The following is a 25,466-nucleotide window of genomic DNA, read 5'->3' as shown; positions in this document are numbered from 1 at the left end:
TTTCAGCTGAAATACATGAAGGTAATCAACTGTTTATCTGGGAGAGGAATAGAGAAAATATTCTAGTAATATAAACAGTGTGTATCTTACGTGTACAAAGCACATTGTCCAGTTATTTTGAAAAATAATTATTATTAACCGTCTTTATAGACATCAGTGTATATTTTGCCAACCTTAAATGGTATGTTTTGCTTGTAATTATGTGTATTTGAATGTCTGAAACCTAAAATAAATTTAGGTTTTAAAAATAAGTGGTTTTTTTTGAAAGCGCTGCGCACCTCTTTCTGTGCCTCAGTGTGCTCCATTAGGTTTGATTATTAGCTGTTGAGGACATGCGCTCTGACCATTCTAATCACACCTGTGTGATTGTACATTTCAGGGACCAGCAAGGCTGATCACACCTGTGTGATCGTGCAATTGTGATAACGTTGAGAGGAAAAAGAAATTAAAGCAACATTGCTTGTTTTATTATCTAAAAATGTATATAGGCGTTATTGTTGGCAGTGTGATTTGAAACATGATCCCTAAGGAATGCTTTGTGCTTCTAATATTAGTGAAAAGCACTGGTTGGAAGTATGTTTTTGTTACTATTTACACCACCAGTTAAGAGGGGACCGCAAGCAGTCAAGCACCAGAAAGTAAGAGTTTACTGCTCACTATTTTGCAAGTCATCAAAAGTCATATGACGATATAAGCGAGTAGAATGTTATTTACTGAAAATACTCCCACTGCTGTCATATGTGAAACTGTACACAAACACAAATGATACCTGAGCTGTTCGTGGAGCAAAGCTATCATGGTTTCAGGAGACAAAGAGATGTTGTGAGTCTTTGGAACTACTTTTATGTCGCATTTAACAGCAGCTGGTCACAATTGACTTTCATTGTAAAGGAAAAGAAGCAGTGTGTGAATTCAGCCAAGCCTATCCCCTTACCAAGAAAAAAAGTCTGTTTTAGAACAAAATGAAAAAGTGATGACAGAATTTCAGTTATTTACTACGAGTATGAATAGGCCGCTGTTTAAATATGAATTCACAAATGTGCATGTGTTCAGTCAATGAGTTGTGTGGTGTCATTTACTGCATTTGCTCAAGCACGTGTGATGCTTGTGGGTTATTTCAGCATCTGCAGTCTCATGACGACATGAACCTATAAACCTAATCTTTTGACTTCACAAACATTAAACACTAGGTTGGAATAATGGCAGAGATTACAATTGCACTATAGAATACACTTATTTGTACTTACTCAAGTAAAACATCTGACTAAGTTAGTAAGTAAAATATAACAAACGTATTTAGTCATCAAATAAAACATTTCCTGTGCCATTTTAATTAAAAAGTAGTGTTAATATATATTTTTAAATGAAATATAAAATTAAGTTGTTTTAATGCATTCCTAGATTAGATAGTATTAATGATTCTAATTAATTATATAAACTGAAAAATTCAGAAAAATGCAAATGGAAGAAGGAATTGGTATAATTTTTTTATCATCTACAAAGTTTCATTTATAGTTATTTTTATTTTATTTTATTTTTTTGCCACTACTTTTGGTCTAATTATTGTTTTATCCAAAGTGCGATCTTTCCTCCTAAAACGTTTGCTCTATTATTTACATTCATTTCGCATCCATCCTTTTAAATTATAATATCTTTTTAATTTGATAACCTCAGTGTTATTGTTATGGAGCACAATTTGCAGTTAGAGCATGTTTGATCTATTATGTGCTGTCCTGTTAATATGTGATAATATTTGTAGAGAGGAAATAAATAACTTGGTTGTCAGATTTACGCAGATAGTTAGATGCTAGATATCAAAGACAAAGTAGTTTTACTGTTGTCAAAGCTGTTTTAATGGTGAGGCAGTTTATGTAAAACACTTATTTGGTCTGTTTTGTAGTATTTTTCATTTGCTCTTTAATGTTTTTAAAATATTTTTTCTAGTTATTTGTGAAGTAGTAAATGTTCATTTAGACTTGACTGTGTGTGTCAGTACATAAATGTTTTGTTCAGATCTCGTTACATAGTAACTGCCATTAAGAAAGAATACATTAGGCCAGGGGTTTTCAACATATTAGGACATGCGCCCCTGCGTTTTTCCAATTTTACAACAACCCCCCATCCCTTATTTTTAAACCCCAGTAGTGTCTTCAAAGTAAGTGAAAGATGAAAGTGAAAGGGCATCCTGCTGATTTGATTTAGAAGGGCGCTTTTTTGTCATATGGTTCACTGGTTTGACCTTTATTCACCATCATTCATTTTAAAAAAGCACCTGGTCCAGTTTATTTGTGTATATTTTACTCAAACACATTAACTCTACAGGTGCCTGATAATTAGCTGTGTAATTAACGTAAATCAGATTCACTCTAGTGAATGCATAAAAATCGTCGAAAACCCCTGCATTAGGGTGCTACTTAAATAAATGTTAATGACATGTAACCAAATACTTTGTATCAATTCATTTTTAAACATGCATAATAAATAAATATAATAAACTTTATATAGTTTTTAGATGTTTTCAGCAAAAACTGAACTTAATATTGTGAAATATTGCAACTTAAAATACTTGGTTACTACTTTAATATATTTAAAAATGTAAGTTTATATCTTCTCAAACTTTTAAATGTAGGCATGCGTGGTCAAATCAAAATTTACAAAATAAATGTTACAGTTATATACACCTAAAGCATAGTAATTGCACGTAAAGTGTAATGTTTCCATTAACATTTGTATTAATAACATGTCAAAATATGTGTAAATTGATGTTTTATCATTCAGCATAACACATATTTATTAAAAAGTGAAACAATATTTTTATTCTTACAAGGACTTTTTAAAAGTATGTCAAAAATTATGTAATCATCCTAAATGTTATAATATTGTAAACATAGTAACAGATGGTTACAAAATCAAAATTGCATTACATACTCTATAGTACACTAAAAACAGTATGCGAGCCGAGTAATATGTCAGAATTTATAGAATTAGAAAAACAATATGTATGAATCACCCTTATGACTGCCACTTCTGGCAAGCTTCTGATAAGGCAATTCCCACGGACGCTATTATGCCATGATAGAATTCATGAATGGGAGTGAAGCGACGCAATTGTCTAGGGTAGGTCTTTTGACAATGACAATATAGCGGATGTTGTACATCCAAGTTCCATTCATACTACTCACATTCATACTGGGTAGATCATACTTTTCTGATGGTCGAGTAGTAAGTTTAAATTCAAATGCAGCACCTACTGAGTAGTATGATTTCAGATGCAGCCCTAATAAAGGAGTTTCTGATTGAATTAAAAGTTTGTTAACTGATACTTTAATTGTTTTGTTATCAAATGATTCTTGTTTTCAATATACCTGACAAGATTGTATGATATTTAAACTTATGTTATATCTTACTTAATGTCATGTTGTAAGTCACGATGATTAAACAAAAAGTATGATCATCATTATTGTTTTTGCTCATAAAAAAGGAACAGGAAGCATTTGCATTTATGTATAAAACTAAAGTCTTATAGGCTTGTTTTTTATTGTTTTCATTCTTGAAAACCCTTTTAGTCTCTGACCCATATTTGCGTCAACTTTATTTCTCGTCTGGCAATCTGACTGCTTGCTTAGGGCTGTTTGAAGTTCTGATTCCTGTTCTGGAATTGGTGGACTTGATTCCAAAAATTGATTCCTCACTGTTGCAATTTTTATGTCAACAAACATCATTTGTGTATGTTTATATAATGTGTGCACCTGGTACAAAACGTAAGTGTAGGAAACTTGTCTGAGGCATCAGTTTTTGTGTGTTGTTTGCTGTTAATCATGCGGGATCAGAAAAAAAAACAATGAAAACTAACACCATTAACTTAAATGAATGTTTATAAACCGCTAAACACTTTCACATAGTCTATGGGCTTTATATGGAAATTTCTACGTGACATGCATGTACTATAGCTGTTAGAAATTAACATGGAATTGGGCCCATGGTTAGTTTGGTTGAGTTTGCTGAGGGGTCATTGCTTTTGGCACCGGCAATGTAATAGAACGCTAGATTCAGTTTTGACTTAATAATAGCAATAATTAAACTTAAAAAGTTTATTAATTTAATAGTGTTTCTGTTGGTGCAGTCAGCTGATCTGGGTAAACTAAACTAGAATGCGCTGGTCTTCTGAAAGCAATGGCAAATCTTCTCCCAAAATGACAGGGACTTCTTTGTTTCTAAGTTTGTAAGCATTCATTTAGTTGCTGTCATGTGATGTGCGTTTGATAGGATGGACTGTATCTTGTAGGGCCGCTCGATTATGGGGCAAAATCATAATCTCGATTATTTAAAACGATTATCAGTTGAAGTCAAAAAAATTAGTCCTCCTGTGAAATATAAAATATTTTCTAAATGATGTTAAACAGAGCAAGGAATTTTCACAATATTTCCTATAATATTTTTTTTTTCTAGAGAAAGTCTGATTTGTTTTATTTTGGCTAGAATAAAAGCAGGTTTAAAAATTTCGAATCATATTTAAAGGTCAATATTATTAGCAATATGGTTTTTTATCGTCTGCAGAAGAAACTGCTGTTATACAATGACTTGCCTAATTATCTAGTAAAATATTATGCGCATGTCATGATAGCAAAGATAAAATAAATCAGCTATTAGAATTGAGTTATTAAATCTCTAATGTTTAGAAATAGGTTGAAAAAAAATCTTATTTCCGTTAAACAGAAATTGGGAGGGAAAGAGCCGCTAATAATTTAGGAGGGCTAATAATTCTGACCATTTTCCTCCCTGTACATAAGGATAGGGAAATAAATACAATAGAATAAAAATATGCAACAAACTGTTCTTTAAGCATCTTCACTGTAAGAAAAACACTTTAGCTACAAAAGTCCTTCAGTCAAGAGCAGTGAGGGATTTTGTCATTTTGTTGTGTGATTAATAATGGTAAAAACAGGCAGCAGCAGGAATATTGCGCACTGTCACTTTAATGGTTTCTCTTTCACGTGTCTTTTGATTCTCAACTCGTTTGTTTATTAACATTAGGCAAGGCAAGGCAAGTTTATTTATATAGCACATTTCATACACAGTGGCAATTCAAAGTGCTTTACATAAACAGGATTAAAAAAGACAAGTTGGGGAACATAAATTGCTGACAATAAAAATGATTAAAAACAGATAAAATTAAAATGAGTTAAAATAGGTTATAAAAGAATGAAAAAGGGAAAAAAAACATAATAGTGTGATCTGTTGGACGCAGCACAGTGCTCATTCAGTAAAGGCACAGTTAAACGGATGTGTTTTCAGTCTTGATTTGAATGTGCCTAATGTTGGAGCACATCTGATCATTTCTGGAAGCTGATTCCAGCAGCGAGGGGCATAGTGGCTGAAGGCAGATTCACCCTGCTTTGACTGGACTCTTGGAGTTTCTAGTTTATTTGATCCTAAAGATCTGAGTGATCTGTTGGGTTTGTATTCAGTCAGCATATCTGTAATGTATTGAGGTTCTAGGCCATTTAGTAATTTATAGACAAGTAATACTACTTTAAAAGCTATTCTGAATGTAACTGGGAGTCAGTGTAGAGACCTGAGGACAGGTGTGATGTGCTCTGATTTCCTGCTTCTGGTCAGAATCCTGGCTGCAGCATCCTGGCTGGATGAGTTGCAACTGTCTGACTGTCTTTTTGGGAAGGCCAGTGAGGAGGCCGTTACAGTAATCCACCCTGCTGCTGATAAAAGCATGAACAAGTTTCTCTAAGTCTTCACTGGAAACAAAGCATCTAATTCTTGCAATATTTTTGAGATGATATTATGCTGATTTACTAACTGCTTTGACATGACTGTTGAAACTCAGATCTGACTCCAGAATCACACCAAGATTCTTGACCTTATCTTTTGTCATTTGACCCTTAAAGCCAAGGTACGCATTCACCTTGAGAACCTCATCTCTGTTACCAATCACAATGACTTCAGTTTTCTCTTTGTTTAACTGAAGAAAATTTTGGCACATCCAACTGTTCATTTCATCAATGCATTGGCAGAGGTTGTCAATGGGGCTGTTGTCGTTGCAGTAAGGCTAGGTAGATCTGAGTGTCATCAGCATAGCTGTGGTAGGAGATTTGGTTCTTTCTCATAATTTGGCTCAGAGGGAGCATGTAAAGGTTACACAAATGAGGGTTAATATGAATAACCAATAAACATGGCGTTTTGACACCTATTTGACCATTAAAGCGCTCACATTGATGACTTTAGATGTGTGTGTTCTGCTCATCTCTGAGGTGTGCGAATGAGACCGAATGCTGACATGTTTTGTGTGCGCGCCGGCAGCATGTGGTCTGATTCGTGGTTTTAAAAGCATGAATGATGCAAACTTTTGACCCGTGCTGCAAAAGTTACATTACAGTACATGCTTTTAGTCATTTCCATGTGAAACTGAGCTTTGAAGAGCAACAAATGTGTACAACTGGAAAGGGGGTAGTATATGATGCAAAATAAATTTATTTTTTAATGGTTAAATTAACGATTAATGGTTTTTCATAATCGTTAGAAGCCAAAATCGAAATAGAATTTTCGATTAATTGCACAGCCCTAGTACCTTGCGTTAGTTTCATGCAAATTACAAAACCAAAGAACATTTGTTGTGTAGTTGGTTAATTTAAAAGTAAAGGTTTCAAGCTTTATGTGGATTTATTTCTCATGTTTGTAAAGCAAGTATTTGCTGAGATTTCAGTACGTTTGCTGACTCCGCAGAGTTTGTCGTGAAAAACACACATCTGGTCCGAGCCCCTACTATGGTGGCCATGAAGTGCAAAACAACATTACAAAGTGTGAAACACTTTTACGAAGCTCAAGACAAATTTACATTTTACAATTTACACATAATAAGACACAATTACATGGAAAAACAATTTTGCCAAGGACAAAACAAATTTACATTTTAGAGTAAAAAATTTACAAAACGCAAAACACTATTACCAGTCCTGAAACAAATTTATAATTACATATTCTTAACAAAAAGGGAATGCACCACACACCGGAAATGTATCACCACACACCAGTAAGTATCAGCTTATGTGTGACTTTTAGACACAGGTTAACATGAGTCTACAGTTATAAAAATTATGGTTTGACCAACTACGACAAAACATTGTTTTGTCATTCAGAGCTATTCTGTGAAAATATCAGCGTGAGAGGATGTAGAAACATTCAAACGAGAGTACGTGGAAACAAGTTAACACTTTGTAATGTTTTTTTGCACTTCCTGGCGACCACACCCTCCCCTAGAGAATTGTCAGTTTATATTGATCAATGATAGGCTCTTGTTCAAGAAGGAGGGCCTTCATTTGCCATATTGACTGTTACACTCTTCACTGTTCAAATGTATATGAGTGTATGTCTTGTGAGTTCTTTAGTCTTTTGATGCTATTTGATTAATAGGGGCATAAATAGCTGCTGTCCCTTTAAGAAATCATGCATGAATAAACTTTCACTTTCAAATGCAGTTTCCACCAATACTGACCCAGATGGCATTTCTACACACAAGACTTTGAAGAAGGAATTTTTGAATTCTCTGAGAGATGATGGGAGTTTATTTGATGGGTTACTACCATGGCTAAATAGAATTACTAAAGTTACTATGGCTGAGGAGGTGATGACAAGTGAGTTTTCTTTTTGTTTAGTGTTTAAGCAGTCCTACTGCATGTATTTGTTAGCAGGATGTAGTGACAGAGCTCGAAATTAAAATTTTTGCTTGGTAGCACCGGTGCTCCTAACTTTAAAAATTTAGGCGCATTAGCCAAAATTTAGTCGCACCCACCAATTATGAGCACCGTTACAAGTTTTATAAAAACATATTTATTGCATTTAAAATCAACTCTAATCAAACTGACAAGCAAAAAAAAAAAATTTATATATGCAAGCGTGAGGAAAATATGTCTCAATGAAATCCCGTTATCACAAGAAAATAGATTTTTATAACGTAACTGAGTGACCAAAGCAAACACGGAGCGCTCACCCGCCCTGCACGCACTGCTTGACAGGAATCTGTTAACGGTATAACTGTGCTGTTCTCACGGGTGCTGTCTGATATTACACTGTTGCTTTTGACATATACTGTGCCTTATTATATGCATACATGTTAATAGCAATACCGTTTTTTTTAGGAGTAGCGATAATAGTTTACTCAGTGCAAGCCTGTTTGCGATGGTGTACGTGGTGTTTAATTTGACATATAGCTGCCCCTTGCACGGCGGACAGCATCTGGCGATTAACTTACATGAAGGATTAAACAGAAGCTCTTGTGCCAGATGTGGCAAACAGTTACCTGAAAACTCCATCCCACAGACTTTTCTTAGCGGACTTGAAGCCAATGGAAGTCTTCTACTCTTGGAAAAGTGTGGATGGTGGATTAACATTCAGCACATGATCACTAGTAAGATGTGTTATTATTTGTAACTAGATGGTTTCCAAAACTAAATCTGCCAGTTTTATCTTCATTCTCATCTTCAGCGCTTTACAATTTTTCGCGACAGTAGCTCTCTCGTCATCCGAAGCCAGAAGGCGCTAAGTGATTGACAGCTGATATTAACCAATCATTCGCGTTCAGTGCTAGAGCAGTAGTGGGCCAAAAAGAAGAGCGCGAATGCGGGGCAAGCATTACGGACTTGGATTTGTTTACTGCAGCAAGTTGATAAGACAACTGTTTTACACCATTCCAGAGCGCTGCGTTTCACGTTTCAAGTGCAGACAAAGAGCTTAGAGATGCATTCTTCGTGAATGTCTCCCGAATCCGCGCATGTGGTGAACATTTTGCAGTAATAACTGGTCGCACACAACAATTTTAAGCACTCGCAGAAATGCTCCCAAATATATTTTAAGGTCGCATGGATAAAATTTCGGGCGCATATGTGACCAAAATGGTCGCAATTTCGAGCCCTGAGTGACCAACAATGCTAGACCACTGATATTAATGCGATTCTTATCTGCTTTCTCACAATGTGTAGACCAGTGGTGGAAAAAGTAGCCTAAAAATGCACTCAATTGAAAGTAAAAGTACACATTTTAAAACTACTTAGTAAATTACAATTCCTGAGAGAAAGTACTCAATTACAGTAATTTGAGTGTTTGTAATTATTACCTTACTCCACTGGTGAAACGCACCTAGTATTGAAGCTACTGACTAGTTCTTTAAACCAAAGTGTCTGAATCAATATTTGCACATGAGAGTATACTTAAAAGGATAGTTCACCCAAAACTAAAAATTCTGTCAACATTTACTCCTCGCTCTCATGCTGTTTTAAAACCTGAGAGCGTCATTCATCTTCAGAACACTATTAAAGATATTTTGTATGAAATCTGAGAGCTCCCTCAACCTCCATAGACAGCAATGGTCTTGATTTGAGGAAAGGTACCAAAAACCATATTAAAACTATTCAGTGTAAGTACTGTCAAGCTATGAGAATACTTACTGAAGTATTCTCAGTGCTAACCTAAAATACAAAAATAATTCTGTGTCAGTAGATCTCACAACCACGAGCACTGCAATGATGTATGACCCGGATGACTGCGTGCAACTTGTGTTTGAAACGTCTGAAGTGGGACAGAGTGTGTCTCACAAAGAGCACAGCACTCTCATGAACATGCAAACTGTTCTGACACTGAGGAGAAGAAACTGTTAAATAAAGTCATTATTTTTGTTTTATGTTTGCACCAAAGGATTGTTGTAGCTTCATAATATTCTTTAATCAAATCATTCAAGGCATAAAAACTGTTTTGAGCAATGTTTTAAAAATTTTCTGGACTTAAGGAATGATCTGGGGTCATTGCTGTCTGGTTTATAAGAGAGCACTCATAATTCATCTAAAATATCTTAATTTTTGTTTTGAAGACGAACACATGTCTTGTTGGTTTGGAATGAAATGAGGGTGAATAATAATAACATCATTTCAATTTGGTGTGAATTAACCTTTTAATGATTACTTATATTAAAGAGAAAATTGGGGTTAGCCTCACAGCAGGAAAGTTGCTGGTTTAAGTCCGAGCTGGGCTAGTTGGCATTTCTGTGTGGAGTTTGCATATTCTCCTCATGTTCGCGTGGGTTTTCTCCAGGTGTTCTGGTTTTCTTCCCACAGTCCAAAGACATGCGCTATGATTTGGGTAAACAAAATTGTCCATAGTGTTTGAGTACATTACCTGACAAAAGTCTTGTCATTGATCCCAGTTGTAAGAGCAACAAATAATAAATTGACTTGTAGTTGATCATTTGGAAAAGTGTCAGAAGGGAGAATTTTCAGATGAATCTTCTGTTGAATTGTATCCCAATCATCACAAATACTGCAGAAGACCTATTGGAGCCTACATGGACCCACAATTCTCGCAATAATCAGTCAAGCTTGGTAATGGAAATATCATGGTTTGGAGTTACATTCAGTATGGGGGCGTGTGTGAGATCTGCAGAGTGGATGGCAACATCATCAGCCTGAATTATCAAGACCATTACATCTGCCCATTACATTACAAACCACAAAAAAGGGCAAATTCTTCAGCAGGATAGTGCTCCTTCTTACACTTCAGCCTCAACATCAAAGTTCCTGAAAGCAAAGAAGGTCAAGGTGCTTGAGGATTGGCCAGACCAGTCACCAGACATGAACATTATTGAGCATGTCTGTGGTAATATGGAGGAGGCACTGAAGATGAATCTAATGAATCTTGATGAACTTTAGGAAGGCATCTGCTAAAACATATGGCAGAATAGTCGGCGGTTCATTATAGGACTAAGGAAAAGGAATGAATGAATGGACTGAATAGAAGAGTTGTTCCCTCTTGATGGAATAGATTTGAACCTTTGGAATCGTCTCCCGATTTTCAACACAGTGAAATCAATTTTTTTAAAAAGTCTAATCTTAGTCCTGGCTTTGCTTTTAGTGTTTGATAATGCGAGTCTGTCTGCTTGACTGCTTGATGTGAATGTGTGATTCACCCTCCTCTCTTTTTTTTCTGTCCTGTTTCTAGGTGATGTAAAAACACGGTACCATGTGAATGGTTGAGGAACATGAAGCCTGCACACAAACTACTGTTCGTCGTGTGTCCCATGCTGGTCTTGGGGTTCATCTACTACTCTTCTGGGAAGCTCCATTTGCACGTATGGGGCCAAAAGCCACGTGAGTAGTTTCTCCAGCCTCGCATTGCCATCTGTCTGTTAATGTTGTGACCTCTCTGTACGTGGACGCCTTTTGCTCTGTCAATATGTATGTTTGCCACAGTTTGTTTGTTAGACCCTCGGTCAGTTCAATTATTAAGCTTAACTGTCCACTGTTGCGTGCTTTGCCTCACGACTGGTTGTTTAGGGAAGATCACGTCTCAAAGTGATTATTCTTCTGTGGGTTCTCAGTATTTGCATAACTTTTTTCACATTTTGCTAGGCTTTGGTCAAAATATATGAGGTTTCAATTGTTTGTTGGCAATAATCTAGCAAAGTGGTTAATATATTTAAGATTAACCATTAAAAAGAATGAAAGATTTTTGAATATCTACTTTTTAGTTCTAAATAAATCAGACAGAGGCGTTGTCTTGATTTAAATGGCTAAATATTTGTTCAGATGTTTGCAGAGACATTGGGTCGTGGACTTCAGTAGCTGGTCTGAGAGATTATTTCCCTCACTGTGGTACAACTCAAATATTTGTGGATAACTGACTGACGTTCATCTCACTGTTTTATTTGTTTAGATTGGTTAGGTACTCTAATAATTAACTTATTAATTGGGAGATAAAGGAAAAAGTTTACACGGCAGTGATGTACTATAAAAGTTTTTCTGTGCTTTTATGAAATCGTTTGCAAATGGATGTAAAAGTTGATAAAATATTATTTTAAAAAGAAACACTAACCATCCGCACATGTATGAGGCCTTTTTAATTTTTTTTTCCATTTTTAAAGAGCCCCTATTATAGGTTTTTGAAAGTGACCTTCCATGCAGTGTGTAACACAGCTCTTAGTGAAGTGAAATATCCAGCTGATGTTTAAATCCGAAAGTGCGCCGTGTTTAAAACTATTTATTCATCTATAAAAGAGTCGACTCATAATGGTTCGAATGAATCGTCGATGTAAGGAGTCTTTAGCTGTGTCAGTGTGTCGTCGATATGAAATCAAGCCCCGCTTGCATGTGCAGGAAAATTAAACCCCCGGCCCCACCCACAAACACTGTAGAAAGAAAAGGAGGAAAAAGTGTTATTTTTCCTGAATGAGGCTGTGAAGAGTCAGTGGTTGAAGTTTATTTTTGCAAAAATACCTCCGCATTATAGCCCCAGCTCTGTGCTGCGTTCCCTTAATTTTTCTGATGTGTGCTTTAACAATCTACATGTTTACAACAGGGAATTCGTCAGCCGTTTGTTAGAGGAAGGATCAGAAAAGACTATTGATGAATGGGACTTTGTCAGAGCTTAACAGGAACCTTATGCCTCGTTTCCACTGACTGGTACAGTACGGTACGGTTCCGGTCGGTACGGGTCACCTTTATCAGGCTTGCGTTTCCACCACAAAGGGTACCCTTTTGGTGGGCGTGGTGTATGACAAAGGTTAAGTCGACTTCATGCTCGCTCAAATAAATGTCTACAGTAAAGCTGTACGGGTCGTTCACATATCATAATGAGCAGCACTTCTCACAAAACAGATGCTTAATACGCATAAATACTTGTTTATAAATGTTAATTACTAACTTTTCTATTTACATGAGTTGATTATAACTGCAGATCAATGACAGTGCGAAATAGGCTACTGTAACGTTTATAATTATATAAAATGAATACATAAATGCAACATATATGAACACATACAGCCCCTTACAGTCTCCTATATATTATTAATTACAGAAACACTACACACAACAAACATTTAGTACTTATTTGAGTTTAAAAACTCACGCAATATAGCCAACAGTCAGCGCAAACCTCTCATCTGTGTCTGTCATCTTCACCAGCACATGTAAGCTCTGTTGGAGAGTAATTTTGTCATTCCTAGTTCATAATAGTCCAAAAGGCAAAGACAATCATGGCAGATTGTTCATGATTCAGGTTGCTAAAACAATTTTGCTCCTGTGTTTTGACGGCTTCTCTTTTTTTTTTTTTTGAAGAGTAAAAGTAAGTAACCTGCAGTTTGACAGTATTTCTGGTTTCGACTGGAGACGTGGTGGTAAACATAAACGAGAGGTCTGCATTAGAGCTGAAGATCTTTGCCCGAACCCGGCGGGACCCGAAAAAATCTAAATCCCTGCATTAAAATCCATCCCTGCAAAGGTGAAACAAATGATGACGGAGAAGTAAAAAAAGTGAATTTTGACGGTGGTCAAGCCAGTCACTAGCTCTGAAGTAACCATCATTCTAGCCGCCAAGGTATTTCAGCGGTCGTTCATACACTGCGTATTACGGTAGAGCGCAAAATCGCAAGCGGACAGGTAAAAAGATGAGGCCACTCGCTACACTGAAACTGCCGTCATGGAAAATTAAATGGATGTTCCTGGCTGGTAGAAGATGAACAAACAATCCTACCCAAAACTTGCAAAATCAGCCGGATCAGAACTCTGCATCTCGGCCTGTAGCAGCAGGAAAAGGTGTTCAGTGCTGCTGAACGCACCATCGGTCCTGAAAGCAGGACTGCGCTAAAGCCAGTTGATTTAATAATGTTCCTCCACAAACACACGTAGCCAAATCTTGGTGAGTAAAGGGTTTTCTAAATTATAAATGAATATTAATTAAACCATATAATCATAATGTAGACAGAGAATACAGGCTAATGTTGGCATTTTTATTTTAGTATTCAGCTTCACCTTAATGCCAGATTGTGAAGAGAAGTGGGGAAACAAACCTTGCACAGCCTTTATCTTAATTTCGTTATTCCCAAAATACCCGTCATCACTTAGAGTTAATTTTAATTTGATTTGTTAGGCAAGACTTCTTTTCATTGGTGTGTTAGCCAATTTATTGGCAAAGGGTATGTACCTAAGTTAGGCCTATTTAAAGTGCTAAGATGTTACGATGTTACAGAGGACTTATTTAATTTTTTGTTCCAACTTCCAAGTGGCCTATAGTCTACTTTTGTATTAACGAATAAATTATGTTAAAACATATAAATGACTCATTCTTGAAAAAAATAAACGAGTTCGGGGTTTAAAAAGCTGTCAATCAAAATGTACCTGTTGGGCTCTGGCCCCATTGGGCCTTATTTTTATGGCCCGATTACAGCTCTCTGGATTCCCGCTGCTGTACCGCGGGAGCTGACCAGATTTTCCGAATAAACCGCGAGAGCGATGTGCGTGTGTGTGTAAGAGACAGACAGAGAGAGAGAGAGGAGCTGTGCTTCGCCTCTCTCTCTCTCTCTCTCTCTCTCTCTCACACACACACGCACGCACGCACAGAGAGAAGCGAAGCACAGCACCCCTCTCTCTCTCCCTCTCTCTCTGTTTCTGTGTGTGTGTGTGTCTGCGTGCAAATGAGAGGAGTGTCCCGCGTAGAATACAAAGACAAACAGGTGACCGCGAGCCTAAGGTCGCATATAAGGTATTCAGTTTCTGAATGGTTTAGGCACAAGCTAACAGTTTGGTGACGCTGTCTGAGCCTTACGTCATAATTTTTTTTAATTACGTCGGTAATACTGGATACTGGGGTAAAATATGAAGGCATTTTGAGGGTATCAAAATTTGGATACCGCCCAAGCCTAAATTGCACTCACGTTATTATCAACGGCTCAAGAAGTTCGTTATATCAAATATAGAAGCGATCGCAAGCTCCCAACAAAAAGCGAATACCACTCGCACTTTTAGACAGGCTCGTAAAACAACAACAGAACACGGCAGATTTTTCTTCTTGGCTTTGTGTCTGTTCATCAAGACGACGACAAGGTTTGTTTGAGCCCGGGTCATCCATGGCTGGTTATTATAGTTATATTATAGTATTATAGTATGTCTCGGCTTTTTATTTAAAAAAACCTCTCAGTTCCATTGTGTACGTTCTGTGTAGCTCCACAAGCTTGTGACGTATCTCTGTAAAAAATCAGCGTTCAGCTGCACATGTAGCTCCACCTTTTGGTACCCTTTCTCACGTGTACTACCCTTTCAAAAGGGTGCCAAAAAAGTGGTATGGTACGGTTTGGTTCGGTTCGCTTTTGACAGTGGAAACGGCCATAAAAGCGTACCAAACCGAACCGTACCATACCAAATCCGTACCACTCAGTGGAATCGAGCCATTAAAGTACACAGTTCATGGATCAGTTCCTTCCTCTATTTTACAATTGTAAGTAAGTTTGATCAAAATGGTTGCGTCCTTGTTTTCTTTAGCTTGCAATTAATGTAATTTATTGTGTTTTGTTACTTGTAACTGTTTGTACTGTATCTGGTTAACTCTTTATATTTTCATATCGCATCTAAAACCACGTTGAAAATGTGATGCGTGACGCTTTTTTTTTACAGTTTTAAATGCTTTTGTGAGCATGCGATCCACTGCCGTTTGTTGTTGCTATGGCCACCATCAACTGCTCCTACACACGTGCAGCAGTCATTGTTCAATATAGTTCAGCTTTTGCCACTGTGTGGATTAATACGGAATGTATGTCATGATGAAGAAAAGAGCAATATGTTGGTCTTTAATTGCATTGCTCTAATGCACTCCTGCATTGGGCTCACACATACACTCCGCACTCTGATTACTTCAAAATTGTTGATATGCCTTGGTGGGCATTTCTCTAGGTCTCGCGGTGAACGCAGTCGACCAATCGCAATGATCTGGGTCATCAGACCAATCAGCATAGATTAGCATCATGCTAAGGAGGGGTTTGAGAACAAATTAATCACTAAGCGAATCATATGGGAGTCGTTGGCATGTTTAGGTAAAAATAAATGCATATTATAGGACAATGAATGTGTTTTTTGACTATGCATGCATATCAGACTGTTGTTGGAGACTCATAAAACCAAAATATGACCCTTTTTAAAACATAATAGGGGCTCTTTAAAAAAAAATCTAGATATTTTTTTCTTTTTAATAATTATAGTTATAAATTTGATTTGTATAGCATTTTTCCTACATACATGCAACTCAAAGCCCCTCACAAACAACAAACAAACGTGCATTGTTCTAGACGTTATTTTATTATTTAAATGTACATTTTAGTGTGCTTTTACGCTAGCACATTTGGTCCACACCCAGATTCGTTTGATGTCAAAGTATGGTACGTTTAGCTAGTGTGAACGCTGTCTTCTAAACTCAGGTGTGCACCCATGAAACGTACCCAAGTCCGCCTAAAAGAGGTGGTCTGTGTTATGGTTTGTGAGAACTCTGGTACGGATACACTTCTGATATGAATGCAATCTTACCAAATAACTGAGTCAACCACCAACTGAGGCTTTCTGTATTTTAGTTTTGGTAACAAAAGCAAAAGATTTGGTAAAAGCAGAATGACTGTTTTATGCGGACAGTTTTTGTGGCCGTCACAACAGCTGTATACAAAAATGCACCTTGATGATACAAGAGAACCGGGGTTCGGAAGGAAAAAAGACAGTGTGACTGTGAACACAAACCAGCTGAGAAGATAGTGTGAGAGGACAATCAAACATGGGTTCAGTCAAGGCAATTAAAGCAAGTGTGAAAGTACCCTTGGTAACCAAAAAGCATTTCCAGTTAATTGTTATTATGAAACGTATTCAATTGAACAACAATTAATTATTTATTTATTTATAAAGAGCTCTAAAGGTTCTAAAGAGCAAACAGATAATTAGAAGGTGATTCGCTTAAAATACTTTATGAATTTAAATGTTTTTTTCTCCATAATAGCATAACATAATAATAGTAATAGTTCAAGTCTGCATATTACAATGTAAAATAATATTATTGAAGTAATTAAAAATAACATGCTGTCAATTTGGTGATAAATGAACTGATTAAGAACTTTAGAACATTTTTTTTTTCATGCAGGAAATGCGGTTGAAGATTTTTTTTCCAGATAGCTTGTCATTAAATTCATGCAAATATCTCATGCACACAAATAACAAAAAATGTTCTTATGCACCATTTTCTTAAGCAGTAAGTCTCACTCAGTTTCTCTTTGGTATTTTCTAATATGATCAAATTGACCATTATTGAGAATCTTTTTTTAGTAACATTTCTTAATTACACTATGAATTATTTACTAAGCAATAACACAGTTAATTTATTATTATTATAATATAATAATTTATATTATTATATTCAGTATTAACTCTACATTAATAGATGTCAGTAAGCAGTTTATAAATGCAGCTATAAATGCTGTATTTTTGACTTCTAAACACATTTATAATGTGTTTAATGATTGTATTTTCATACTTTAATGATTATTTTTTCATTACTTAAATGCAAATGGTTTGTAATGCAATAATTAAAAGTAGTTGGTGGCTTTTAGAATCATTCAGAGTGAGTTAGGTACTAAGTTGAATTAATTAGCTTTAAAAAAATAAATTGCTGAATTAAAATTAAGTGGTCACAATGAATCTCACAGTCAATGAGAGAATGTGTTCATTATTTTGAATGCATTGAAGAAAAGGAAAAGGGGATTACAGTCCTAATAGACTGATTTTATAAATAAAATGTATATAAAAAAGGAGATTTTTCACAGTATGTCTGATATGATTTTTTCTTTTGGAGAAAGTCCTATTTGTTTTATTTTGGCTTAAATAAAAGCAGTTAAAGGGCCATGACACCCCCCTCTTTCGGTTAAAGTCTACTTCAGAATTTTTTCAAAAGATGCATGATTAATGGGCGTGGAGCTCCACGAGCATCGGGCAGGAGTGGGCGTGGCCAGCAGGGGAGAAGGAGAGCGAATAACTGCTGTTGACAGCTCACAAAATGAGACACAAAGAGGAGACGCGTGAGTTTATAGTTTACAAAGTTAAAATGCAAAGAAATGAACAGTGATTTAATGCCCTGCTACATTTGTTATTCGTATTTTCATATAAACATAACCACAATTTATATCATTATAAAGATAAGAGTGTTCATGTAAACTATAAATGAGGACTTCTCCCTCAATCCCCGTATCCAGCAGACTCAGTGCAGCAGGTCTCCTGTCTATTTTAACCATTAACCCTGCTGGTAATCTGGAGGATTTAGGCAAACACAGCAGCACAGTGATGTGTCTGAATGTGAACGAACTCCTGATAAAAGGCAGCGTCGCCATTCTCTAATTCTCGTGCTGCTCTCCCGACAAAAATGCTAGCAGCACACACACAGCTTTGCTGTATGATCAGCCCTGACAAGATCGCGGGGGAAAACATGCAACAAACAAAAGCTCAAAATTATCCAGTTTTCCCCACAATTAAAGCTGACAGGTGCTAACATTGTCTTAACTGATGCTCAACACACACACATCTGTTAATATAAAAAAAAAAGTTCTCCGGGGTGTCCTGAACCTTTAAAAAAACAACAACAATTTAAGGTCAAAATTTAAGCTTTAAGCTTTTATTTTTTTCTCTCGCTTAGTATACAGAATAAACCATCATTACAATAACTTGCCTAATTACCCAAACCTGCCTAGTTAAACTTATTAACCTAGTTAATCTATTAAATGTCACTGTAAGCTGTATAGAAGTGTCTTGAAAAATATCTAGTCAAATATTATTTACTGTCATCATGGCAAAGATAAAATAAATCCATTATTTTAGATTATTTATTAAAATGATTATGTTTAGAAATGTGTTGGGGAAAGAAAAAAAACAAGTGGGCCAATATATATTATCATGCTAAGGAAGTAGAAAGAGAATACACGCTGTCTGGCATGTGAATAAGACAAGAATAAGTGGTTCCCTTGATGCCAGTGCATTATATCATAGTTTTTTGTAAGTGTATCAAGGCAGGGATGATGTATTATGCCATTTGTGCAGCATCTTTAAATAGACTCACCTTCTATCTCTATAACAATTGAAATGCATTCGGATAATCTCTTTGTGATTTTGCTTTAATCAAATGCAATTGTAAAGTGTGTGAGTACTGTGCAAATCCTGATATTGAGTTCTGCTTTTTTTTATTGAGTGAATTTATTCAGGGGATCAAGCGGGCATGTGGAAAAACCTTTCTTGCTGTTTTCTGGCAGGGAGGGTGTTTTTAATTCCACAGAGTCAGCGGCGAGATTTAGATTGAAAGATTGAACTGTGCGAGACAGATTTTGCATGAAACAAGTATGTCTTGTGAAATGAGGTTCAGACCAATCCCGTCTGTTCTATCTAGAGACTCCTTGATTGTGCTGAATGGATTTTTTTGGCTTATCAGATCAGCTGAAGAACTACACACTTAGAAGATGTGAAACTGCGATCCCTCAATACTTCACTACAAACTCTTTCTGCTGGCATGTTTTTGCATACATTCTTTTAAAGGGATAAATCACCTAACAATTATAATTCTTTCATTATTTAGTCACCCTTGACTCAAACAAGTTTTAATATACTCTATATCTGTCAAAAGTTTGGGGTCAGTATAGGATTTTTAAATGTTTTAAAATAAGCTTCTCCTGCTCACCAAAGCTGAATTTATTTCACCAAAAATACAGTTCAAATTGTAAAATTGTGAAATGTTGTTGCATTATAACAGTAGTTCATATACCAACTACCAGTAGTACATATACCAGTAGTGGTACGCAGTCTTCCTTCTAATGGTACGCAAAGGAATCAAATCTGTCATATTTACATGCTACGTACATTTCAAAATTGATAAAAAATTATTTATATATGATTACGATGACATATAGCCTATATTTCTGAGGTCCAGGCAATATTTGCAGGTGTTGATGAATTGGCTACTATATGTTAATACCGTACATGCAAGTACAGGAGTTTTTTTTAAATACTTTTTAAGAACAGTAATCTACCATTTTTTAACTTTTAAAAGTGCATTTTAATTTAAATGTTGACATTTTTTAGTTTTTTTTAATTATTTTTATTTTTTATTTTATTTTTTTACATATAGGCACAGTTCAGTGTTACTGCTCAAACTATGTATAATGTTTAAAATGGCTAACAATAATATAATATTGTTAATAATAGGAATTAATCTGCCACGTTTTTGAACTATGCAGAGATGTAGCTGCTTTACTGGGCCTACTACGCTACTGTACTTCAATATTGCTCATTATGGTGGTACTTAGAGAGACAATTTCTTTTTTCTGAGGTGGAACTTAATGAAAAAAGTTTGAGAACCAATGCGCTATATATTATAACTGTTCAAAAGGAGTTCCTAATTTAATTTAATAATTTATTCCAGTGATTTTTGTGATAAATTTTCAGCTTCATTACTCCAGTCTTTAGAGTCACATGATCCTTCAGAAATCACTCTAATTTTAAGAAGTATTATTACTATTAGTAGTAGTAGTAGTGGTAGTAGTAGTAGTAGTAGTAGTAGTAGTAGTAGTAGTAGTAGTAGTAGTAGTAGTAGTAGTAGTATTTATGGTAACAGTAATTAAAACAATAACGACTGAAGTAATAATTTAATTTGAAACTACATATAAGACAAGGAAGCAGTTATTTAAAAATGTTAACAAATATTTAACAATTTAAATTTTTTTTTTACATTTAATAAATGGCACCTTGATGAACCGAATAATATTCATTCAAAAAAAAAAAAAAAAAAAAAAAACTGACCCCAAGCTTTATTCCACTGATTTTAAAGATGAATTTTCAGCTTTATTACTCCAGTCTTCAGTCATATATTTTATTTTCTACTTTTTTTTTCCCTGTTGGGCACAAAACATTTTGAAGAATGTTCGAAAGCTGTAACCATTGACTTCCATATTAGGAAAAACAATACTATGGAAGTCAATGGTTGCCGGTTTCCAACATATTTTAAAATATCTGCTTTTGTTCGAACAGAAAAAAAAAAGGTTCAAAACTAGTCATAGGAGAAACAAATACATTTCTTGTTTTTGGCTGAACTATGCCTTTTGAGCTGTGCAAACTAATCTGGTAGTCCAAGAAGCTTGAATTTATTGTTGGAAAAAGTTCAAGTTTAGTTCTAGACATCAAGATTAAGGACATACTGAAATTTTGATGTGATTAGGATAAGCAATAATGTGATGGTTTAGTGTGGTTTTGATGCTAGGACACGTTTTATAGTGATTCATTAATGACAAGATGCAAATAACATTGATTTGCATGCAAGTATTTCTTAGAACACAACTGAGTTATGATGTCATTGTTAATGATTAGGGTTGGGCGATTTGGCCTAATATCAAAACCCGAATAATTGAACATTTAAACTTGATTACATTTAATGATGTATTTTTTTTTATTAATTGATTTAACAAGTTTTGTATAATAAATATGCTCACATATTACATGCGAGAGATTTCTAAATGAAGAGTGCATTACTTGATTTTACAATAGTTTAGGGAAACACACACTTTCTACTATCTGTGATTATTTGCTATTTGCTATTATTTTTTATTTCAACATCAATGTTGAACAACTAAAATTAAAAACAAAAAAACACCCTGCCTAAAATAAACAGTCACTTTTTTTCTTATAAAAAGTGAAAATGAATAACTTAAATTTTTGGAAACAAAATAAATTATTTTCAATGTAAAATTTTTCATATTAAAATAGAAAATAAGTATTTCTTCTAAATAACTCTAGTATATTCTGTAAATACTATTTAAAACTTTTCCTTTGTCAAAACAAATTTTTTAATATAAAAATGTACGTCTCTGTGATGTAAAAACGTCGAGGTGCACGGGTGCAGTATGCGATCGCATGAAGGCTGTGTCTGACCCATGTGTTCGACTCAGAAGTATGAAGTAGCTTTAACAGAGGTAAAGTAATTGAAAAAAATTACATTTAAATTAGCAAGCATTTTTCTTTGCCACTGTTTTTTTTTTTTTTTTTTTTACATTAAATTGGCTCTTGGTATGTAATGTTACAGAGATATTGGTGTTAACAGGCAGGTTTTTCATGTTTCAGTAGAAAGCCTCTTTTCATTGATACATTTATTTGTTTTAACTTCATCCACTAGAGGGAGCGAGAGCACCACAGTGCAGAGTCCGGTACACTGGGCCACATTATTTTTTTGAACTCTTTATTCAGTTAGACAAAAGTATTAAGCTTTGTTAACCTCTCGTTTCTAAAAGGTTTAAGCAGCACAAAACTGAACTAAGATGTAAAATCTATTTCTGTTGTCTGTTTCAACAATTACAGTTTCAACATAGACCAGCGACGTTATTTGGCAGGCTCTGTGAGATATAAGCAATTGTTGGACATTCTTTAGTCCTGTAGTGAAAGACACAAAACCACATCAGATGAGCTCAAAGTCTAAACAGTCTTAGTTTAACTGCCAACGATAGGATGTATTATTTTCAATGTATTTAATGAAATATAGGGGTGACACTGTGGCAAAAAGGGGTTACCTTACAGCAAGAAGGTCGCTGGTTTGAGTTCCGGCTGGGTCAGTTGGCGTTTCTGTGTGAAGTTTGTATGTTCTCCTTGTGTTAACGTTGGTTTCCTCCGGGTTCTCCGGTTTCCCCCACACTCCAAAGACATGCGATATACAGTGGGTGAATTGAGTAACCTAAATTGTCTATAGTATATGGGTGTTTCCCAGTATTGGGTTGTAGCTGAAAGGGCATCCACTGTGTAAACCATATGCTGGATAAGTTGGTGGTTCATTCTGCTGTAGTGACCCCAGATTAATAAAGGGACTAAGCAGAAGGAAAATGAATGAATGAATAATGAAATGTATAGCCACACACAGTCGTGTCAAAATTCAGTTTAAGTTCTTTTTATATAATCCTTTTCACAAATACATGTTTCGAAACGGCTTTACAGTCACTGTCATGTTTGGGAAAATGTTGTTATCAGCCTGGCTTGAGCTGCAGGATTAATCATTAAGAGATTGTCGTTTTGACACAAACACCCACTTTGTCCAGTGACATTATCACAAAGTTTCCAGAATTGCACAGCTCTAAGCAGGATACAAGTACCTGAAAGTAAAAAAACACTCAAAAAATAAAAATAAATAAAATAAAAATAAAATAATAATATCTTTATGTATATATATATATATAGCAGATGTTTCAAACTTCTTATTTAAAATTAACTGAATCAACACAACAAAAATGTTTGTGACAACTTAAGTGTTTTTTATTCAATCCACTTAAATTTGTAAAATAAATTAAGGAAACTAAATTGATTCGTGTTGGGACAACATGAAGGATTTGTGTGGAACCCACAATGTAAAAAGTAGAAAGTTTTAGTTGAAAAACAGAGCATATTTATTGCCTTTAAATTATGAAGTAAATATTTATGAATTATTTTTTTATTCTATGTGAATTAATTTTTATTCTATGTGCATATTTATAAACCTTAAGTGAACTTAACTGCTAAGTTAAAACAGATTTTTTTTAAGTAAATCAACTTGTCAGTGTTACAGAAATAGGTTTACTTGCTCTTTTATGGTGTCCAGCAGTTCTACACAATTCCTTTCATGCTGTCCCAACACAAATCGATTAAGTTACCATAAAAAGTCATTTTTTGAGTGTAAAACCAGAAGCAAAGAAGCAAAACCCAAGAACAAGTTAAGGCCCAGGGTCAGAGAGGAATGGTTACTATGAGCAGGACGCCTTTTCCAGCAAAAAAGTCGCTGGTTTGAGTCCCAGCTGGGTCAGTTGGCGTTTCTGTGTGGAGTTTGCATGTTCTCCCTGTGTTGGTGTCGGTTTCCTTTGGGTGCTGTGGTTTCCTCCACAGTCCAAACATGTGCTCTATAGGTGAACTAAACAGACTAAGCCAAAGGAAAATTAATGAATGAACTAAAGTGGCAAAATTCCTGCAGGTCAATTTTTTAGCCTACCCAATTCACCTATAGCGCATGTCTTTAGACTTGTGGGGGAAACCGGAAATAGTAAATCACATAAAATCCAACCTGAAATCTCACACAGAATTTTCATTTAACAATTCTTTTTGGTGGTTGTGGCACTGATGATGTGTTGGTTCTTGGATTGACACTGGTTGCAGCTGAAGTCACAGTGCAAAAAAAGGTCTGAAACCTTCTGACACCTCCAGAACTTCATTGCAGGGAACATTTGATTGCAACAGCCATTAATCCGATGTATGTGATTATGTGAAACCAACGATTACAGATCACAGATTTTAGGGTGGGATTATAGTTGTCTAAAAATAATCAAATCTTGGCTAATGTTGCAGAGTGTAGCAGTGCTTAGTCAACATCATTATCACATGCATCGATGCATCCAATAGGGGTAATGCCCTCTGAAAAAAAACTGGTGACAAGCAGTGATAAAGACGCTATACTGGTGTGAGTGGGGCTTAAGAATTAATGGTAAAAGTGGCTCAAACACTGTATTAGTAGCAGCTATTAGTGCCTAATGAAGTTTATTTCACACTCCAAAGTTTTTACAAGTTGAAATGAATAAATAAGATCTCAGATTGTGTCAGTAACGTTTACACGCTGCCTCTGAAATGATACGTTTAATATCGGGTTCCATTTTCTGCATTTTTAACATTCAAAATGTGAGAAAATCAGAGCTATTGGAAAAGCAGCTCCAGTCCACACACACACCACTACCACAGCAGAATGTTTATCATGTCCAACGTTAACACTAAAGTACTTTAGCACGCTCTTAGAAAACGGGTCAGTCCTGGTGCAGACAAGTCAGAACGGTCCCCGTGTTCCTGATCTGCAAAGGGGCCCGAAATGTGTAAATAGTGCAAAAATGATGGATGTTCTACTTGATAAGAGAGAAGAAAGTGTTTTCACTCCCTGCGGAAAAGAATCTGTGCTGTGGACCCGCGATGAGGCAAATAAGTATTTGGTTGCTGCAATTATTTTGAAGTTTTATTGATTGATGGTTTCTTATTGGCTCTCAGAAACGCAGCTGAGGAAATGGATTTGGCAGGTTTCTTCCTTCATTCTCCTCCCCATGTACAGTCTCATAGATTATTTAGCATTCAGCAAGCAAGTTATTCTCAGTTTGTTCAATTCGTGTTTGCCTTTGGTATCTTGAACCTCTGTGGAAAAAAAAAAAAAGTGGAAAAAAAGTTAGATTAATTATAAACGGCACATTTCGACAGCTGCGCCCAGTTTATTTTGGAAAATTTTGTGAACCTGGGATGGGTTTCTTTGAACCTAACCAGTGTTATGAAAGCCACTTTAGGACATGTTGTAAAGACAAATCACAATAAATGGCTCTGAAAAGGGTACGAGGGAAGGAAACGCAACCCTATTTTGATGATAAATGACAAAGAGAGGGCAAGAACCCAGCGCTCTGTTGATTTGATTGCCGTAGAGTTACTCAAACACATAATTACCAAATGGTACAACGTGAAAACATTTGTAAATTTAAAAAATGTGATTTTTGCCTGGATGCTCCTTATAAAGCCTCTCTAGCTGTAAATACATTTTGCTTTATTTTGAAAGCTGTGTGCCAGGAGGCCTCAAAGTTCAGTGAGTTTGACTTCATCTTC

General features: G+C 35.6%; 1 protein-coding gene across 20 annotated transcripts in view; it reads left to right on the top strand.

The window, feature by feature from the left end:
- st3gal3b (ST3 beta-galactoside alpha-2,3-sialyltransferase 3b) overlaps positions 1–25,466 on the top strand; it is a 165,918-nt gene that overhangs the window by 49,600 nt on the left and 90,852 nt on the right. For all 20 annotated transcript variants that reach the window (XR_015477672.1, XR_015477671.1, XR_015477670.1 and 17 more), the window contains exon 2: positions 10,999–11,147. Coding sequence is in view for 17 of the 20 variants with exons in the window: in XM_087239188.1 (XP_087095314.1) it covers positions 11,039–11,147 (109 nt within the window). In the remaining 3 variants the exon portion in view is untranslated. The remainder of the gene's footprint in view (positions 1–10,998; positions 11,148–25,466) is intronic.

Source organism: Danio rerio, chromosome 2, assembly GCF_052040795.2.
Source record: "Danio rerio strain M-AB ecotype USA chromosome 2, GRCz13ab, whole genome shotgun sequence".
NCBI lineage: Eukaryota > Metazoa > Chordata > Actinopteri > Cypriniformes > Danionidae > Danio > Danio rerio.
The sequence above is the reverse complement of the archived record's forward strand: the minus strand, read 5'-3'. Positions and strand labels throughout refer to the sequence as shown.